This window comes from Rhagoletis pomonella, unplaced genomic scaffold (assembly GCF_013731165.1).
Source record: "Rhagoletis pomonella isolate Grant_MI unplaced genomic scaffold, Rhpom_1.0 Rhpom_scaffold_00009, whole genome shotgun sequence".
NCBI classification, from domain to species: Eukaryota; Metazoa; Arthropoda; class Insecta; order Diptera; family Tephritidae; genus Rhagoletis; species Rhagoletis pomonella.
Window position 1 is genome coordinate 19664150 of NW_023458563.1, and position 19148 is coordinate 19683297.

Below are 19148 nucleotides of genomic sequence, written 5' to 3' on the forward strand. Positions count from 1 at the left end.
AAAAAATGATAATTAATTACCATAGAACAAACCTTGGGTAAGGTTATAAATTTCTTTAGTACTAAATGATATAAAAAAATATATAAATAGAGGTGGTAACCTTCGTTCGTTATTTCTGTTTAAAAGCTATTTCAGTCCTCTTTCACATGATATCAAATTTGTTTAATTTTTATAAGCTTTTTGTTTATTATCCAGAAAAAAACTTTCGAAATAAAAAATATTAAGCCAAGTTTAACTGGTAAAAAACTTGTTTCGGTCCTTGGAATATTATGCAAGTGCAATGATAAAACGTATACAGAAAAAAGGATCAAAAATTAATTACAAAAACTAAATTCGAAAAACGCTGTTGACGTTACTGGTTCTCCACATTCAGAAACAACCAAAAGAATGAGAATGAAGACTTCTTTGGAAAACAACGGTGTTTAATCAACGATCTTGCCATGATACTAGATTGTGAAGATGAAAGTCAGGAGGATACATACGACATTTGCAGACCGATGCAATTCCCAAAAAATAATTATTGCACCGCAATAAAAAAAAAAATTATAACTGAAAGTTCTCTCGACTGGTGCAGCGTCAATCGAAAAGAATTACAATTTTGTCAAGTTTCAAGTTTTTCAAGTTTTTCGCAGTGATTTACGACCCTTTAAAAACTTTTTATTGAATACAATGTTCCAATTTTTAAATTCAAGTACTAAAAAAAAATTATTAAAAATTGCTAACCTTTCCATTTTTTATTTAACTAAATCACCTAATTTACTCACCTAACTTATTTTTTAACAAGTAAAAAAGTCTAAGTTCGGGCGGAGCCGATCATTAAATACCCGGCGCAAGTATTCAATATAGTTTTTTCACCTTTCCGAAAACTACCGCTACATTTTAGGCAGTGGTGGTTTTACGTCTATTTCAAACATTTTCGATAGAACGTTCAGTTAGACATAATGATATAAACTTATATAGATATATGTGGGCGGCATCACGCCCATTTTCCAAAATTCCATAATGTTAATTCTTTTCAAGGGATTGTTGTTAGTATCAATTTTGGGTAAAATTAGCGTTATAAAAAGGTGGTCGTAATTTTTGTCAGAGTTTAATAACTTTCAACGTTTTGCCTTTGTGGGACAACCACTATAATCATACCGAGTTTGGTACACATTGATCGAACGGTTACCGAGATACACATGCATATGTGGTTTTAAGTAGGCGGGGTCACGCCCATTTTCCAACATTTAATTATAAGCGTACATTTTGCTAAAGAATTATTGCAAACATCAATTTTGAATAAATTAGCTGCAGTATTGATTACTGATTTATCGAAGCTTTCGTATTTCTCTAAATTACCGTTATGTGGGATGTGGGCGTGGTTATTATCCGATTTTTTAATTTCTCAGCCGTTTGGTATGTTTTGTGAAGGCCAACAACTGTGCCAAGATTGGGAGAAATTGGTGCAGCGGTTCCCAAGATATACACATGTATGGAGGTAGGCGTGGTTATCGCCCTATTTTGCCCATTTTCAACAACATATACCAAGTTTCTTTAAGATATCTCAATTTGTACTCGAGTTATCGTGTGCGCATACGGTTACCCTTTTCATTCTGATCATTTATGTATACATTTGTCTATATCTATCTCGATTCGTTTTGCCTGTTACAAACAGCCGTTATGTGAAAAAAGTTATAACACCCTTGCGTACAAGTGCGCTCGGGTATAAAAATACTTGACATCCGCATTCGCATTCGAATCCGCGGATGTTAGCGTTTGAACATCCGCATCCGCATTCGCATCCGCGGATGTCTTAAATTCCACATTCGCAACATCCCTGGTACGAAGCTTTGAGTAGAGTAAGGTCCTTTAAGAACTTAAAAATTATCCTGGGCTATCTGGTCACTAGCAATACGAGATCAGTTGTTGTATTTCACGAAGTTCTTTAAATATATCTTTAGCTAAATACTGAAGTATATTCATGAATATTACGTTTTATTATAAACTTAAATTTAAATTCTTAATATTAGTAAGCATTTATTTACTGCATTCACCAGAATTTCGGGGGTTACTACTAGATAATTTTTTTTTTGTCAGTTTAGTTTCTTATACAATTTAACTTTAGGTTGAGGCATCTTAAGCATACATCGAAAATTTGTTTTAGAGAACCAATATGAAACAATTGCAGAAACGATTAACCGGTTTGTTGAGCGACCGAGGCGTCTGCTTTTTAAATAATTTTTGTAAGAAAAATCGGCAAGTACATATCGGCACCCAATGCCAGAACCATGAATGTGCAAAGATGAAAATTTTGGGAAATCAAGTTTGAAAGTTTTTTTTTTTAATAATTTTTGTAAGAAAAATCGGCAAGTACATATCGGCACCCAATGCCAGAAACATGAATGTGCAAAGATGAAAATTTTGAAAGTTTTTTTTTCGAGACTAAACTTTGCATTCCTGTAATTGACGTGGTGAAATATGTGGTTTCTATGTACGCATGGTATTCTGGGTTTTGGTATAACATAGAACATCCAAAGGTTAATCAAGTCAACCCAATAACTCAAAATTGATAAATTTGCACATTCATGCTTCAGGCCGTTCTACGTACTTTTGTAGTAAGAAAATAGTAGTCATATTTCGTGTTAGTTTTTTTCTATTTGTATGAAAATAAGTCAATAAAATGTAAGTGTAGTACTCCGCCTACTTACTAAACTAAATTTTTATTTTGCTATTAGTTAAGATTGTCTTTTCAAATGGAACTAGTTTACACATAGATATGTACTAATAAGAATTAATCAATCAACTACATTAAAATTTTGAAACAAAATTTTCGGAGGATTTTGTTATGTGTCGGCCCCCCTCTAAATTCGATCCTGGCGACGCCCATGGCTTCATGCATATATTTCTTTTTATATTTTAAACATCTAATGTTTAAAGTCAAATCTTGAACATCTTATACGTATATTTACACAAATTCGGGTTGAAAAATAGACACTTTTCAGCAGTGGTTTTACATGCACTTTTAGAGAGTATATAAGTATCGTTTATTCATTCTTAATGAAATAATCTTTGCTTTAACAAGCGCTTCGATAAAGTACTAATACAAAAACATCTTTGATTACAACTGTTAAATTTATTAGATGGGGAAAATCCGAAAACTACAATTTAGATATTAATGTGGCAAAAATTGTTCAAATATCTCGTAGCCAAATTGAAAAAAAAATTAAGAATTAATTTTTAAGAAAAAAATTTAGCCCACTTTAATGCTCATATAAAAATTTCCGAAACTAAACCAGATTAGTATGGAACTACCGCTGAGGTTAATATTACCTTTCCAATAAAAAAAGTAATAATCGAAAACGGTTCACGTGGTCCAAAGTTATACTGCAACGTAAGTTACAGGTTAAATGAAGGTACAAAATAACATTTTCAATTTCATTTAACTTTTATTAAGATCATTCATGCGCCTTGGTGTTGGCACAAAAAGGGGAGGAATCTAAGGTTTTACGCCGACTCCGAACAGCGATTGTATTTTTATGAGAAGCTGTTTTTCATGGCAGAAATACACTCGGATGTTTGTCATTGCATTGAAAAAACCTTTTCTCTAATTTTTTTTTGCGATAGTACTTTGACCAGCGCTTGAACCCAGGCCATGTGGAGTGGAAGCGCGCACTGCTTGCCACTACACCACAGCGGCCGCTTTGTCCTTGAATAAAATATGAGCATTTAAGGAAGCGTACGTACACTCTTAAACATTTTTGTTTAAATTTGCGCATGTTAAGAAAGGTAACCAGTTTCCTCTCTTAATGAATGCAAATTTACACACCGTGTTAATTAAATTAAACTTGCTTACTTTTACTTATCATATGTGTGCTTGCTTACTTTTACTTATCATATGTGTGGCGTAGAACAAATTTCAAATTTGTTTTTTGAGTTCTAAACATTTATTGTTCACAATTTCACAGTCTACGCATAAAATGTTTAAAATCTTCTCTAAAGAAATTTTGTTTAAATTTACGCATATAAAGAGAGGTAACCAGTTTCCTCTCTTAGTGTGTGCAAAATTAAACACTGTCTGTTTACTTTTACATACCAAATTTGTTACGTAGAGAAAAACTACACGCAAAGTGTTTAAAGTTGAGTAACTATGAGCACTCAGCATTAGCGCACACAAGGAGTGGGTTTTGGGGTTAAAACCCCCCCCAAAGCTCATAACCTCAATTACAAATTGCATCTTAAAGCTTAGAATCCTTCTCCCAAGAAAACCACAAGAAATATTTCTTATTATTTCTGTTGCTTGAAAAAGCAAATTTTCTTGAAGAAATAAATAAAAGAGCATTTTTTTCTTGAGAGCTGCAAACTGATTTAAGAAATTTTGATAGAAGAAAGTTTCTTTTCCATTTCTTGTGCGTCACTTTGTAAGAATTTTTCATTTTTCTTGAGAGCTCTTTAAAGTTTAACTGCGAATGAAAACATTGTCCTAAAAATATGCAATGCGTACTCACGTACTGTTGTTTTTTACACTTTACAGCCTAAAAAAGTTTACCGCTGATATGTACCTAACAAGCATTCGAAGATTTAAATTGCTAACCTCGAATTCTTTCCACCAAAATGAGCTACATGATAAAAATACAAGTTCAGTTAAATTTTCGGTATTCGAAGTATTTAAAAATGAGAAACAAGAAATCGACGAAAATGAACATAAAAGTGTAAAAATTTCATGGTATTATTTAATTTATTTATATTAAAATTCTTTTGTGTTTATACAACATTTTATTAAACAAGTAATTTTTAAGCAAAACGCAAAACCGGCTTCAATTCTCATATACAAATTTAGGACTAGCGTTAATTTTTTCATGATTTAATGATCGGATCTAAACCAAATTACGGGACGACCCTTAAGGTATCATCTTTCCGGTAAAAAAATAATTATTGATTAAATGATAACCTCCCCTTTTTTGACGCCGGTTGAAAATGTTTGAGTTCGTTGTAAATTTTATGTAAGTAAAATGCAATTTAAGAAACTTTAAAAAGTTCATTTATTTATTACATACTGTACATAAAACTTGCATAAATGTGTTTTAAAGAGCGTATTATCTTAAGCGAATTTTCAGTATTTTCTGATGATATATACTCAGAAGTATAAACTCCTCCCCCAAAATATAGTCCTGGCTGCGCCCCTGACACTTAGTATTTATTATTTGTAAAAAATATATTTTTACTTTCAAAATGTTTGTAATTTTAAACATTTCATGTGTATATTTTAAACAACTCATGTTCAAAATCAATTCTTGAACATCTTGTGCGTATACTTGAACAGATTCTGGTTGAAAAGTAAACACTTTTCAGTAGTAGTTTTACATGCACCTTTTAGAGTGTAGTTTAAAACCAAAGTCGTAGCATTATTTAAACACATAAACAAAAAGTAAAAAAAAAATCGATAAAGCAATGTTATGTAATTTTTACAAGAATTCAATTCTTTACAGTCATTGATTATACATATTTATTCATACATACAGTGTTGGATATATCTATCATTTCGGACCAAATTCAAAATGATATTGTTTGCCATATATGCTTATGTATTAATTTTTAAGATTTTTCAATTAAAATACAGTTCCTTCCCTTACAAGTACGATATAAACCTTAGCCAAAATTTTTTTTAGAAAACTGAAAAAAATGCATCAAATTTTCATCAAAAATTTAAAATTTTTTATCAGAAGTGTTTATAGCTCACACAATTTTAGTGTAACAATGTGTTATTTTCAAGTGGCTAAAAATTGCCGTTGATTTTTTTTGCCAAACGTGTTGCGGGAGCACTTAGAAGGGGAAAATTATAAGTAAAATGGTACGAAAAATTTAGGTACTTAGGCGGGTTGGTAATAAGCGGGGAGGTACCTAAGAGAGAGATTTTCTTAAGATTACATTAAAATATTCACGGTGCCCAAAAATGTTGGTTTCTTAATCAGGTTGGGTACTTAAGGAAGGGTAGGGAGGGAGGGTGTACTTAAGCGGGTTTCACTGTATATGTATGTCTAAGGCAATGATGGGCAAAACGCTACTCGCGAGTAGCGTCTGCGTCGCAGCGCTTATACGTATACAGAAACGACGCAGCGAATTTCACTTCAGTCTGCTTTCAGTTTTCATGAGAGTAGCACCACGCTTCGCCGTTGAATATTTTTATTCGTAATTTTAGCGCGTTGTTGCCACCTATATATGTAACAATGCCCAAAATGGCTGCGTATGAGTGCCAATTATAGTTTTTGGTGTTAAGAAAAGCCAATAAAGCCCAATGCTTGTTACGTGGTAATACGACTACTTGGAGTCGTACTTTTAATATAAGGCAACATTATTTGTCATGGTAAAAAAGTCAAACTGCCGAACTGTGTAAACCAATTTAAAGTGTTTTGTAATGGGTTTTATGTATATATGTATGTACGATACGGCAATTTAATATATTTAGTATACTTTATTGAATACTGAGTTTTTTACAAAGTTTAGAAATTTTAAGTTCGTGAATTTTGTTGTTGAATAAACTATCATTTTTTAAAACATTAGTTTAATGAAATTAAATTAAAAAAACTTTTCATGCGCGTACATATGTGCTTACAAAAATTAATTTCATAATTCATTATTTGAAATTATTTCTTCATTATTTTTTTATTATATTTTATTATTTTCGTTTCATGTTCATAATACAAATTAAATATAAATTTGTAAGAGCGTTTTCTAACACTCGCAAAAAACGACGCACTTTTGTACAATATAGAAAAGTGGCAACTGTTACTCAGCGCGATTCACGAATACCATGACAAAATGAGACTGTATTGGTGTGCCCATCTATGGTCTAAGGAATCCTTCATCAAAGTGATTTACTGCAATAATTTAGTTAATTAATAATTATTATATTACTTCAGTGTATTTTAGAAATACTATTTCTAAAAATATATTGTTCTTAAAAGTCCTTAAAAGAAAGCAATTTTAATTTTGTGGCACTTTCATCTTCTTTTCGGCACTATTTTTGAATACCATTAGGCACATTTGGCAATTTTGAAATTCCATCCCTGGTCTGAACCTAGTCGTATGAGAGTCTGCAGAATTACCATCGCAAGCGTAGCTACGCAATGCAGCCGGGCGTCCAATTACATATGTATACATACAATAAGTAAATATTTCTACGATACGCTGCGACTGTGTGCTTAGTGGTCGTTAGCAGCGTTGCCGCTTTGGTAATTTTTTACCAAAACTGGTAATTTTTTCCTTTTTGAACGAGGTTGGTAATTTGGTAAATTTTTTCAATTTGGTAATTTTTCTCAGCGTCTATTCTTTTAAGTTTTTAATACTAACTTATTACTTATAAAAATTTATAACTTTGAACCTTCTTACAATTGCACAAAAAAAAATTGCTTATGTACTTACATATCGAGTCGTATGCGCAAAAAAGACGTATGAGCCATGATTTTCAATTTCGGTTTTTTTATAAAAATGGATAATTTATCATCACACGCACCATCCCTCAAAGTTTCAGCGCCATAAAAAGCACCGTTACGAATTTAGAGCAAAAGCAATTTTGCCGTAAGTGCCATTTTTGTTTGTTTACATTTTTAGTGAGCAAGCAGTGGCTGATACGTCTTTTTTTTTTTGAAATTAATGTGAATAAGTGGTTAAATACTAATTTGCTTTGAATTTTATTGCGTTGTTTTTTTAAATATGGCGTCTTGGCGATCTGAGGTACTTAATCTTTTAATATTTCTACCATTTTAATGAATATTTCAGATGAAACAAATAATTCTTTTTAGGCTACAAATAAAAAAGCTATCGTTCCCTACAGTGAAAGCGATACAGAATATTCTGAGGAATTCGTATCTGTAGTCACTCCGAATGATGTTGAAGAAGAGACATGCGTTGGAAAAAGAGGTTACAGAAAGCGTAGACCATTACCTAAAAGACTGCAGAATATTAAAAAGTGTAATAGAAGTGTTTTTACAAATCCATGTGCAAATAAAAAATGTCCCTATAAGTGTAGTGAAAAGTTTGCCGAGTCAGATCGTTTAGCAATAAATGAACATTTTTGGGGCATAGGTAACAAAATAAGGCAAAAAGACTGGTTGCTTTCTTGCATGATGAGCAAAAATGTAAACAGGCGCAGGGGAGGCAGTGATAAAAAGCGAGTCAGCTATAGTTATGCAATTGATTTCAATAATATTAGGCACAATGTATGCCAAAAATTTCTGCTGAGTACTCTTCATATATCACAAAAAATGTTAATATGGATAAGAAATAACAAAAGTTGTTTGAAAACCTGCACTGCTAAAGTAAAACAATTCAAGCCTTATAACAAAACTTGTGACGCTGACGACGCAATTGTTACCTCTTTTATTGAGCAGTTCCTTCGCATTATTGTCGCGATAAAAGCAACAAGCTGTACCTTCCACAAGAATTTCGCAACATAAAAGGAGTATATAAATGCTATACTAAACATCTTCTAAGTATAAATAAGGAAGGGGCTAAAGTGTCCTTATATGTTTTTCGAAACATTTTTAAAAATCGTTTCCATATTGGTTTTCATTTGCCTAAAAAAGACAAATGCGTAACTTGCGTAAACTATAATAACTTGAATAATGAAGCCCAACATAGCTTGAAGCAAACCGAATCATATCAAAATCACATAAGAGACAAAAATAAGTCTAAAGAAATTTTTTAGAGGAACAGAAAAAAAGTACTCATACGTCAAGTCCGACATTCCTTTGTGCAAGCTTCGACCTGCAAAAAGTTTTGAATACACCTCACGGGAAAAGTGTAACCTTATTTTATTCACGAAAATATGCATATTACAAGGAAAGCATATATGAGAATGGCACCCGGAATGGTTACTGCTTTTTGTGGGGAGAAGCTGATGGCAAAATGGGTTGTAATGAAATTTCGACCATTATATTTTGCTATCTCCAACTTGTGGATGAAAGAAGCACGTACTCTTCAATTAGCCTGTACTGTGATAGTTGTGCGGGACAAAATCGCAATAGAGCTTTGCTAGCTATGATATTATATTTCCTTGAAAACTCAAATTTTATCAACAATATACGAGTAACATATTTATTACCTGGACATACTATGATGCCCGTTGATTCCATTCATAGTACTATCGAATCATTTGTCCGAGATAGGACCGTTTGGGCTCCAAGTGAATGGTACACTATGATATCTAACGCTAGAACAAATCCGGTTAATTATGAATGTATTATCATGAATCATTGGGACTTCAAAGACTGGAAAACATACTCACAGGCACTGTTCCCCAATTCAAAAAAATTATCGTTTCCAACTTTGCGCTCAGCAACATTTGAGAAAAATAATCCTATTATTAAGCTTAACCATGGATACGGTGATCATTCCGAAATTAAAAATTTTAATATGGACTCCATCGCACGGTCAAGACGCAACACTCATATAATAACAAGTGGACCACTTCCTCTGTATAAGAATAAATCGGAAATTTCATCGACGAAGTACAAAGATTTAAAAAAACTTTGCGAAAATAACACAATACCTCGACATTTTCACAACGAATATTTAAATATGCAACACGATGAGAACGTCAAGGATCGCCTTCCTGAGACAGATCAAGAGGAAGACTGATACTGATAGATTTAATTCCCTTGTTTTAAACATAATTTTACTTAATTTTACACTTTTTAAAACTTTTTTTTATGAAAACCAATGAATTTAACTTAGAAGACTTAATTTTACATGAATTTAACTTAATTTTAGATATATATGTGAGTAAAAATAAATAATCTGAAGTACAAAATAAAAAAAATAAACATATGTGAAAAAAAATTTTGATGTAACAGCCAAATCATCAGACAGTAGCTTGATTTTGTGCAGGCAAAAAAGACGTATGAGCCAAAACCTACCCTTATGCTACGAATATTAAAATTCTATTTATTGCATTATATACAAGAGAACTAAATAAAGTTACTTACCAAATTTCATGACAATATATAAGCTGGATGCAAAGATATTAAAAAAAAACCGTCTCCTGAACAATTTACTTTTTGGCTCATACGTCATTTTTGCGCACACGACTCGATATGTATGCGTCTACACCTTAAGACAGCCAAAAATTTAAAGGGCTCTTTAATGAACTCTTAGTATGAGAACTTTTAGTATGAGTTTGCAATATAGCAATTTAAGGAATCCACCCATTTTTCCCAATATGGCGGCTCGATCACAGCCCCTACAGTCCCACAAATCAGGGTTTTGGATAATTTTTACCTGCCGGAACCAATGGTGAAGGAAAATAATTTCACAGGACTAATTAAAATTTTGCGATTAAATACGAATGTGAACCATTTATAAAATTACAAAAGTAAATTTTATCTAACGTTTAACGATATATTTGCTGGTTTCATGGTTTGATTTTAAGTTATGTAAAAGACTGTATGTTACAGCCCATTTCCACCAAACGCTTAATTACACTTAAGGGTTTAGATAATTTTAACAAGAGGTGATCCGCAAGGTTTATATATTCGTTTTTGTTATTTTCCTTTCATTTGCTTGTGCTTAATATGAGCAACTACCTCCTTAGAGTTGTAATCTGCTTTTTTCCAATAGGCATAAACTGCAGTGGAAATTAACTATTAAACACCTTTTAAATGTTTGTAAATCTCTGAGTGATTTTTTGCGCTATGTTTTAAAAATATTTGTGAATTGTTATAGTCGGAACACACTGAAGAGGACAACCACAGCTGTAAATTGTTCAACTTCGTTATCTAAACGCTCTATCGATGGTGATATGAATTTTTTGAACGCGGCAGCGACATCATGATTTTTATGAGTTTCTCACAAAAGAAGGGGAAGAACTCATCTTTCGGTCAAAAAATATAAATAGATCTAAGCTGGCCACAATCCCAGACGTGATGCAGTTCAGTCGTCGCCAAAATAATTATCTACATACGTCGAAAAAATAATTTCCAATTTGTTTAGAATATTATGCTCATAAAAATTTGGTAATTTTTTTTAAGAGGTATGGTAACAAATTAAAAATCTTTGTGGCAACACTCGTCGTTAGCTGGCATTCGTATGATTTGATGCGAATGCGAATGCCGAATGCGAATGTGTAAAATGATGCGAATGCAAATATTCGCAACATCCCTGATCCTAAGTGTCACCATATGTTTGCTAATCATACTCTACATACTACGAGAATAAAGGTAACACTATTATTTTGATTATGAGTTGTTTGCGTAAATACTTTAAAATATGTAAAAAATTGCGTAATTGTCCATTCCATTCACCTACAACTCCCAATCCCAGAAACCGCTACGGAATTGGAAAGAAGTAATTTTTAAGCAAAAAACAAAACCAACTTCAATTCTCATATAAAAATTTAAGATTATCGTTAAATTTTTAATGATCTAATGATCGGATTTAAACCAAATTAGTATGGGCCCACCTGTGAGGTAACAATTTTTCTTAAAAAAAGAATTTTAGAAATCGGTTAACGTGGTCCAAAGTTATGCGGTAACATACATAAAAAACAAAAAAAAAATATTCTGATGAACTGATAACCTTCTTTTTGTGAAGTCGGTTAAAAAGCCATACTGTAAATGAGTAGCGGCCAACGTACATGTGCACGTAATTAAATACTCGTATATTTATATTGTACATGTGTAGATATATACTTATCAGTAATTTAAGTCAAACTTTTCAAGCAGGAATGCAGGTGTACACTTACCCTTTTTCAGTAGTATTTCATCGGTCATTGGGCAGCTGTTGTGTTGCGCGGAGGACAAGTTGCTGGTGCTCCCACTGCCGCCGTTGACGTTGGCGGCGCCACCACCGCCTCCGTGCGGACTAAGCGGCTGTACACCCGAAGCAAAAGCTGAGGTCACAATTTCCGTTGGCGATGAAATGCCGCCACTGCTGGCGCTGTTCACCCCGCTGGAGACTGGTCCCCCGCCACCACCAGCGCCACGATTTAGCGGAGGCGAATACCATGAAGTAGAATAGTGTCGTGGCGGCCAGCTTTGATTTGATATAGCATGATGGTGCGTGTGCGGTAGGTGATGTGCGTGGTGGGGCGGCAGCGATGTGGCCGAGGCGTGCATATGCGGGTGTGTCTGTGGGTGCGAGTGCGACTGCAGGTGGTGATAATGATGTGGAGCCGCAGGTGCCAGCGTGCCCGCCGGCGGTGGAAGTGATGAGTTTGAGCCTATGCCGCTATGTTGATGTTGGCCATTTAGCAGGCGTAGCTTGTCGTAAACAGCATCCGCAGAGTCTGTGGTGCCACTAATACCAGCAACGCTACCATTCGTCGTGCCGCCATCGCCGTCTCCACCACCGACACTGCTACTCATACTGCCGTCGGAGTTCAGCGGTGTGTTGGTTGTCTGCATCAATTCCCCACTGCCGCCACTGGTGGAACCTCCACCTAAGCCATTGCCGGCAGCACTGCTCGTGGGGTTGGAAGCGTTCGGGTTGCCAGTGGCGCTACTTGCACTGCCGCCATTGCTGCTGCTGCTGCCATTCGTTAAAAGCGAGCCGTGTTGCTGCTGTTGTTCCTTTTGGGCGGCCAAGTTGCGCAGCACTCGGTTAATGGAGGAAACCTAAGAAATTGTTAGAGACAAATACATCAATACTCATGAGTAGATAAACAAGTGCATATGTATGTATGTATTTGTAAGTAAAATATAGACAAGCAAAGCAAATATGCAGGTGTACATAAAAGTAATTCCATAAATGCATATGTGCGTGTATGAACATGTGAGTTATACTTTTATTAAATGGGAAAGCGCAAAGAATTAGGAAAAGAGCATAGAATAAAAGCCTGAATGCGAATGCATACAACGACTTTCTGGACTGAGTGGCATGAAACGGTAATGATGCTTTGCTGCCATTGTCGTCCGTCGATTCATGCCACAAAAGGTGCACCCGTAGGTTTTTGTTAATGAAAAATTCTAATTTACTAAGAAATTTGCATTGCAGCCGCTATTTCTCTTTCCCTGTGTATTAGCAGGGCATTCGCATTAAATGCGAAAGGCTGAATGTGTGAGTGCGTGCGCTGCGCCAGCTAGACCCGAGCTCGAGTTTATCAGAACCGAAGAAGAAGGCCTGCCTGTGTAGTTGCAGGCAGTGTTGATATTTTAAGTACAATTGTACTTTTTTCAGTACAATTAATTTTAAAAGGTACTAAATTACAATTGGCCGATTTAAGTTTTCAGCATCAAAAATACTTTTTGTACCCAACGCTCAAATCTCTTCTAGCACTTTGATTCTTAATCCGTTTACATTTAAGTAAATGGGTATATGTACCTATATTTCATATTTGCTACAAAACGAAATTATGAATTGTAATTTTGGATGTAAACGTGATTATGAACAGCAATATTAGTGTTGTGCGTTATGGTGACTGCGATTTCTTTTCATCGGCGGGTGAAATATCCCTGATAGCTAATTATTTTGAAAAAATCTTTGGAAATGCAATTTACCTAATGGCGATCCTGCAGATATAGAAGTAATTAAGCGATTCCGGTGTTGTATGTAAATTTCATGCGTTGTAGTGATCTCATTTTGTGTGGTTTATTTTCATTAATATGAACTGACCTGAGTGTATTAATTTTTTATCATTATTGTCTTCATCTTTGACAAAATTACACGGTCACCCGGTATTTATTTTATTTATTTGTAATGAATTTTAAATATTTTTTTTTATAAAATTGTAGCTCATTGTCTAACAAAAACCTTACAATTAAATCCAAACTTGAAAGAGTGAAAAAGATCAACAGAGTTTTATCAAATTTTCACCGTTTTTGTTCAGAATTTGTAGACATGTTTTGGGTTAACACTTTTGTAGCCCATTCACTGTAGTATAATAAGATGCAAGTTAGAAGTGTCTTAATAATACCGTTGATTTTTGGAATTTTTTCGTTTGTGATGTTGCGCACTTTCTTCCATATAATGAATGCTCGCATTTTATTTTATATGGATGAAAATGCGCAACACCGTTGTTGACGTTTTTTTTTTTTCAATATTTTAAATTAAGTTGTATTTGTATAGATTTTGTTAGACAATGAGCTATACTTTTATAAAAAAAAATAATAGTTAAAATTAATTTGGAAAAACTATAATAAACAGCCCAAACCGAGTGTCAGTAGCTTTTTACATTTAAAAATGTGAGATATATAGTTCAAGAATTTATTTGTGTATAATTTAAGTTAAACTCTAAGCTTAATGAAACCTAGTTTAACTTAGTGGGACTTTTTGGCAAAAGTGGCTATGGTGCGTATTCATAGTCCAGCAACTAAGTCGAAACTAACAAAGTTGCAACTTAAATTTAAGTACCAACTTAAAATTTACCTCATTCATAGTCGCATTTCAGACTTCTACTAAGTAGTTTCGACTTAGTTTACGATTAGCAAAACGAGTGTGAAAATGTATCGATTTTTCTTTACGATATTTTGGAAAAATTACATTTTTATTAAATAGTATCAAGTTTGATCATCCGTTTACGAAATTTTTGTTTTCATTGCATGATTAGGCAAAAGAATAAGGTATCATTTTCTTGTTAATTGTGTGAAATAGCCAGAACAACCGCAGTGATGTGAAGTCGATGTTTATCGAAAGCATGCTGTGAAACATACAAATAGTAGATATCTAAATGTTATGCACAAATTTACTTTAAAAGAACTAGCGTGTAACTGACTTATTATTTGAAAATTTATCTAAATTATTCCAATTATAAAATTGTGATGTAGCTTTATTCGAATTGTAATACGCATTCAATTTCATCTTCCAATTAAAATGGATCGATCCTTGTAAATTTTAATTGGAGTTTATTCAATATTATCAAAATCACCCTCTACCAAGTTCATTTTTACATATTTCGTCTGTTTTCCCTTAATTTGATAAAATACTTCTTCCTAGTTACGACTTAGTTGCAGCTGCAGCCGAAACTAAAATTTAAGTTGGTACTTAGCCAGAAAAGTCGAAACTAAGGCGACTATGAATATCTTTAGTTGTGACTTAGAATAGTTTCGACTTAGTTGAGTACTAAATATGACTATGAATATGCGCTTATGACTTTATAGGCTAGCTGAAGAGATCTCAATGATAAGTAACGTTAAATTAAGCCTACACTAACTGGAGCAGTACAATGAATTGAACAATAAACACACTGCAGTAGACAAAAAAATTGGTTTTGTCTGGTTGCGGGAAAAGGGAGGTAATGCGTTGACGTAAATGGTGAAAAGTACAATAAAACTCCAAAAGTTACACTTTTCGTCATAATTTAGTACAATTTTAAAATCTTAATATCAACACTGGTTGCAGGCTACCAGTTTGCCGTCTAGCTAACGGACTGGCTGTGACAGCAGATGTCGCACATTTTTCCTCGATTTTTTTGTTGTTGTAGATTTTCGTTTATGTACTTTAGTTTTTTGGTCCTTGGTAGTTGTTGTTTTGGTCGTTGATGTTTTTTAATGCATGCCGCGTCTGTTGTTGACAGCACTAGCAGCAGCAGCGTTGGCTACGATTTAAAAGGCATGCCACGGTATGGGCTTTGGTCCGGAAGGGGAAAGTGCAACTAAGTGGAAAAATTAGGCAAAAATATCCTCGCACATTCAGTGACAGAAGGGCGGCGCAGTGCCAGCGGTAATGAAATTGAAAAGACAATAACAAAAATATCCGCCGTAAAATTTTTTTAAAAGTGAACCAGGTTCTGTAAACACTAAATGTAACCATAAATATTATAGCTATGAAAAGCAATTGAAGAAAAAATATAATGCGCACCGTGGAAAAAGTGCAAAAGTATGAACATGAAATGTATGCAGACTTCATAACAACTACAAAAACGTTAACGTTATTGTTGATTGAAACTCGAAAAAAAACGAACAGAAGCTAATGCATTATGGCAACGATACAGCTAAGAAATTAATGAAAGGCTAAAACCTCCTTTTATCTCAGACTTTTGAATTCTAGTTTTTGTTGTTTATTTCCTAAGAAAAAAATTTTACCAAAATCATGTCTGATATTTTCCAAAAAAGAACAAAACTCAAACCTTTTGCTTTCTTAGCTAAAAATAAAACTACAAAAATATTTTATTCTCCACTTAAAACTCTAAAATATTTTTTTCTCAACTAAAAAAAACCAAAAACACTTATTTTCCAAGATGCAAATCTAAACGTAGGTAACTTATTTTCTTGGAACTTTTATTATATGAGTAATAAATAAAACTAGCAATCAATTTTTATAACTGAGTTCTTACACCGGCATTTGGTTTGTCAGGGCAGTTTTTAGTCACTAATTTTACAGGCAACTTCAAGTTTCCGCAATCAGCAGGGGGGGAATTAAATGCTAACTTAAGTAATAATTATAAATGTCTAAAGACGTAGGCGAAATATTTGCAAAATCTAAGCCGTGTTCAACTCGCCAAATCTCTTTAATTTTTAAGTAAAATAACGACTGAATGAATACTTAAGTTTTATATATTGGAATCGTTTGAAATTAGATACACATTGAAAGCATTTTTTATGCGGACAAACAAAAAATCATTGTAAGTCGAAGCTGTCGGGTTTTTAATGACAAGTCACAATTTTGAGGGTTATTTGAAAATTCTAAATATGAGGCTTTTTTACTTTAGCTGATGTACACTGGAGATCAAAACTGAATGAATGTAGGGCATTTTATCACTTATAGTAACATAACTTTTTTTAATAATAAGCGGATTGCTTTGAAATTTTCAGCAATTGGACAAGCGATTCACATCAAAAACCTAAGGAAACTCTATTCACTCACTTTTGATCTTTCCTGTTTTGAGATTTTAGGAGGTTGATATCAACGGGATTGTGGATTCTCGTTTGTTTCTATTAGCGACCAGCAAATGCCTGGCTTGCTTCGCGACGCCTTATAAGAACTTTTGCGTTGACCAATACAAAAGTAGTGTTGCTATGCAAAAACGGTTTGTATATAAATATTATTAGTTTAGGTTAAAACTACTGAAGAGCAGAACCTTGCTTACTTATAGGCCAAGAAAAATAGCGCTGAGATAACATATGGTATAAGTACTAATCTCCTTCGGTGCTAAAAGCTCTTATTTCCACGCCTGAAATATCTGCAAGTATTGCAAGGTTTACCAAGAGTGCATAATCTTCTTCTACAATTCTGCTGATCCACAGGATGAAAAAGTTTTCCCGTTCAAACGGGGTCATTGATGTTCCTACCATGTTCTTTTAAATTCGGCACACTTCTTCTTGATACACCGCAGACCCGTTGATGTGCCTAGGATATTTGTGGAGCTTCAACAATTTTGCGCTTCTTTGTACGCAAATTTCATAATAATATTATTTTGTACCAAAATTCTAATTCACATACTAATTTTCAAAAATTTTTCGAAAATGCCGTTATATGAGAAGGGGCGTAGTTACAGTCCGATTTCGCCCATTTTCAATAACAACCTACCTTGGATAAAGGCCAACCTATATACCGAATTTTGTTGAGATATCTCAATTTTTGCTAGAGTTATCGTGTACACCGACGGACGGACGGACAGGCAGACATGGCTTAATCGACTTCTCTTTTCATTCTGATCATTTATGTATACATTTGTCTGTATCTATCCAAACGTAGCTTGCCTTATGCGCAATTGATGATCACAAATTACTTGAATTTTTACAGAATATGGGCGCTTCCGAGAAGAAAAGATTTGGTGATTCCCTACAGGTGCTTCAGCTAATTTAATTTCGGAGTCATCTATATATCCAACACAACCAGGCATTTCTTTTTCTGTTGCTGCAATAAGTTTTAGTCTCTTTTTCATCGGGCCAGTACAAAAACTTTCGCTTCAAATTAAGAATAGCTTTAAAAACTCTTCTGGTTACGATCTGTATGGTACCGCCATCTCCAATACCATACAAAGAAGCCACTTTACGAACCGAAAGTCCTTCACACGATGATCCTAATCGAAAAAGTACGATCCTAATTTGTGTATCAATTTTAAGTTGTCTTGCATTGCGATTATTTCGGAATAAGTCGTCATCTTTTATTAAGTTTAAAAGGTAAGCAAACTCCATCTTGTTCACGCGCATCATCTGGCAAAATCGGTTATCGTCAAAATGTTGTAACACATTTAGATCCCAATGGTTTGATTTCGGAACTCCTACATGGACACTTCGGCGATTTGCCAACAACACAAGCATATTCAACCTAAAAGTTTCATCGATCTCTTCCTCCTCATCTTCATCGCCTAACAAAAATGCACCAAATAAATTAAAACAAGTAAGAAAGTCCAAGTTCGGGCGGAGCCGAACATTAAATACCTGGCGCAAGTATTAAATATATGTTTTTTCACCTTTCCGAAAGCTACCGGTAGATGGTAAGCCGGGGTGTATCAATTTTGAGTAAATTAGCGTCCTTAAATTTCGAATTATTGAAGTTTCAAGCATTTCTGAAATTTACCGTTATATAAAAAGCGGCCGTAATTTTAGTCCGATTTCAATAATTTTCAACGTTTTGCTTTTATTTGGCAAGCACAATAATCATACCGAGTTTGGTACAAATTGATAGAACGGTTACCGATATACATATATGTGATCATAAGTGGGCGGTGCCACGCCCATTTTCCAAAAAGCAAGCAAGCAAGTTGCAGGCATCAATTTTGAATAAATTAGCTTTAATATTTACTGATTTATCGAAGATTTTGTATTTCTCTAAATTACCCTTATATGGGATGTGGGCGTGGTTATTGTCCAATTTTTTTAATTTTCGGCCATTTAGTATGCTGTATCAAGGCCAACAACTGTGCCAGGTTTGGAAGAAATCTGTGCAGCGGTTACCAAGATATACACATGTAACCATAAGTGGGCGTGGCTACGCCCATTTTCCAAAAATTATTAATATTCTTATTTTTCGTCTGAAAATTATTACAAATATCAATTTTGAGTGAATTATCTTCAGTAGTTACTAAAATATCGCAGTTTTCGTATTTCTGGAAATTACCGTTATATGGGAAGTGGGCGTGGTTACTGTCCGATTTCGCCCATTTTCAATACCAGCCTACCTTGGATTAACAGAAACCTACATACCAAATTTCGTTGAGATATCCCAATTTTTGCTCGAGTTATCGTGTACACGGACGGACGGACAGACGGACAGACGGACGGACAGACAGA

General features: G+C 34.0%; 1 protein-coding gene across 6 annotated transcripts in view; it reads right to left on the minus strand.

The window, feature by feature from the left end:
* Positions 1 to 19148, minus strand: part of LOC118745621 (paired box protein Pax-6) — a 606665-nt gene that overhangs the window by 233189 nt on the left and 354328 nt on the right. For all 6 annotated transcript variants that reach the window (XM_036479150.1, XM_036479149.1, XM_036479146.1 and 3 more), the window contains one exon: positions 11720 to 12590. In XM_036479150.1, the coding sequence (XP_036335043.1) occupies positions 11720 to 12590 (871 nt within the window). The remainder of the gene's footprint in view (positions 1 to 11719; positions 12591 to 19148) is intronic.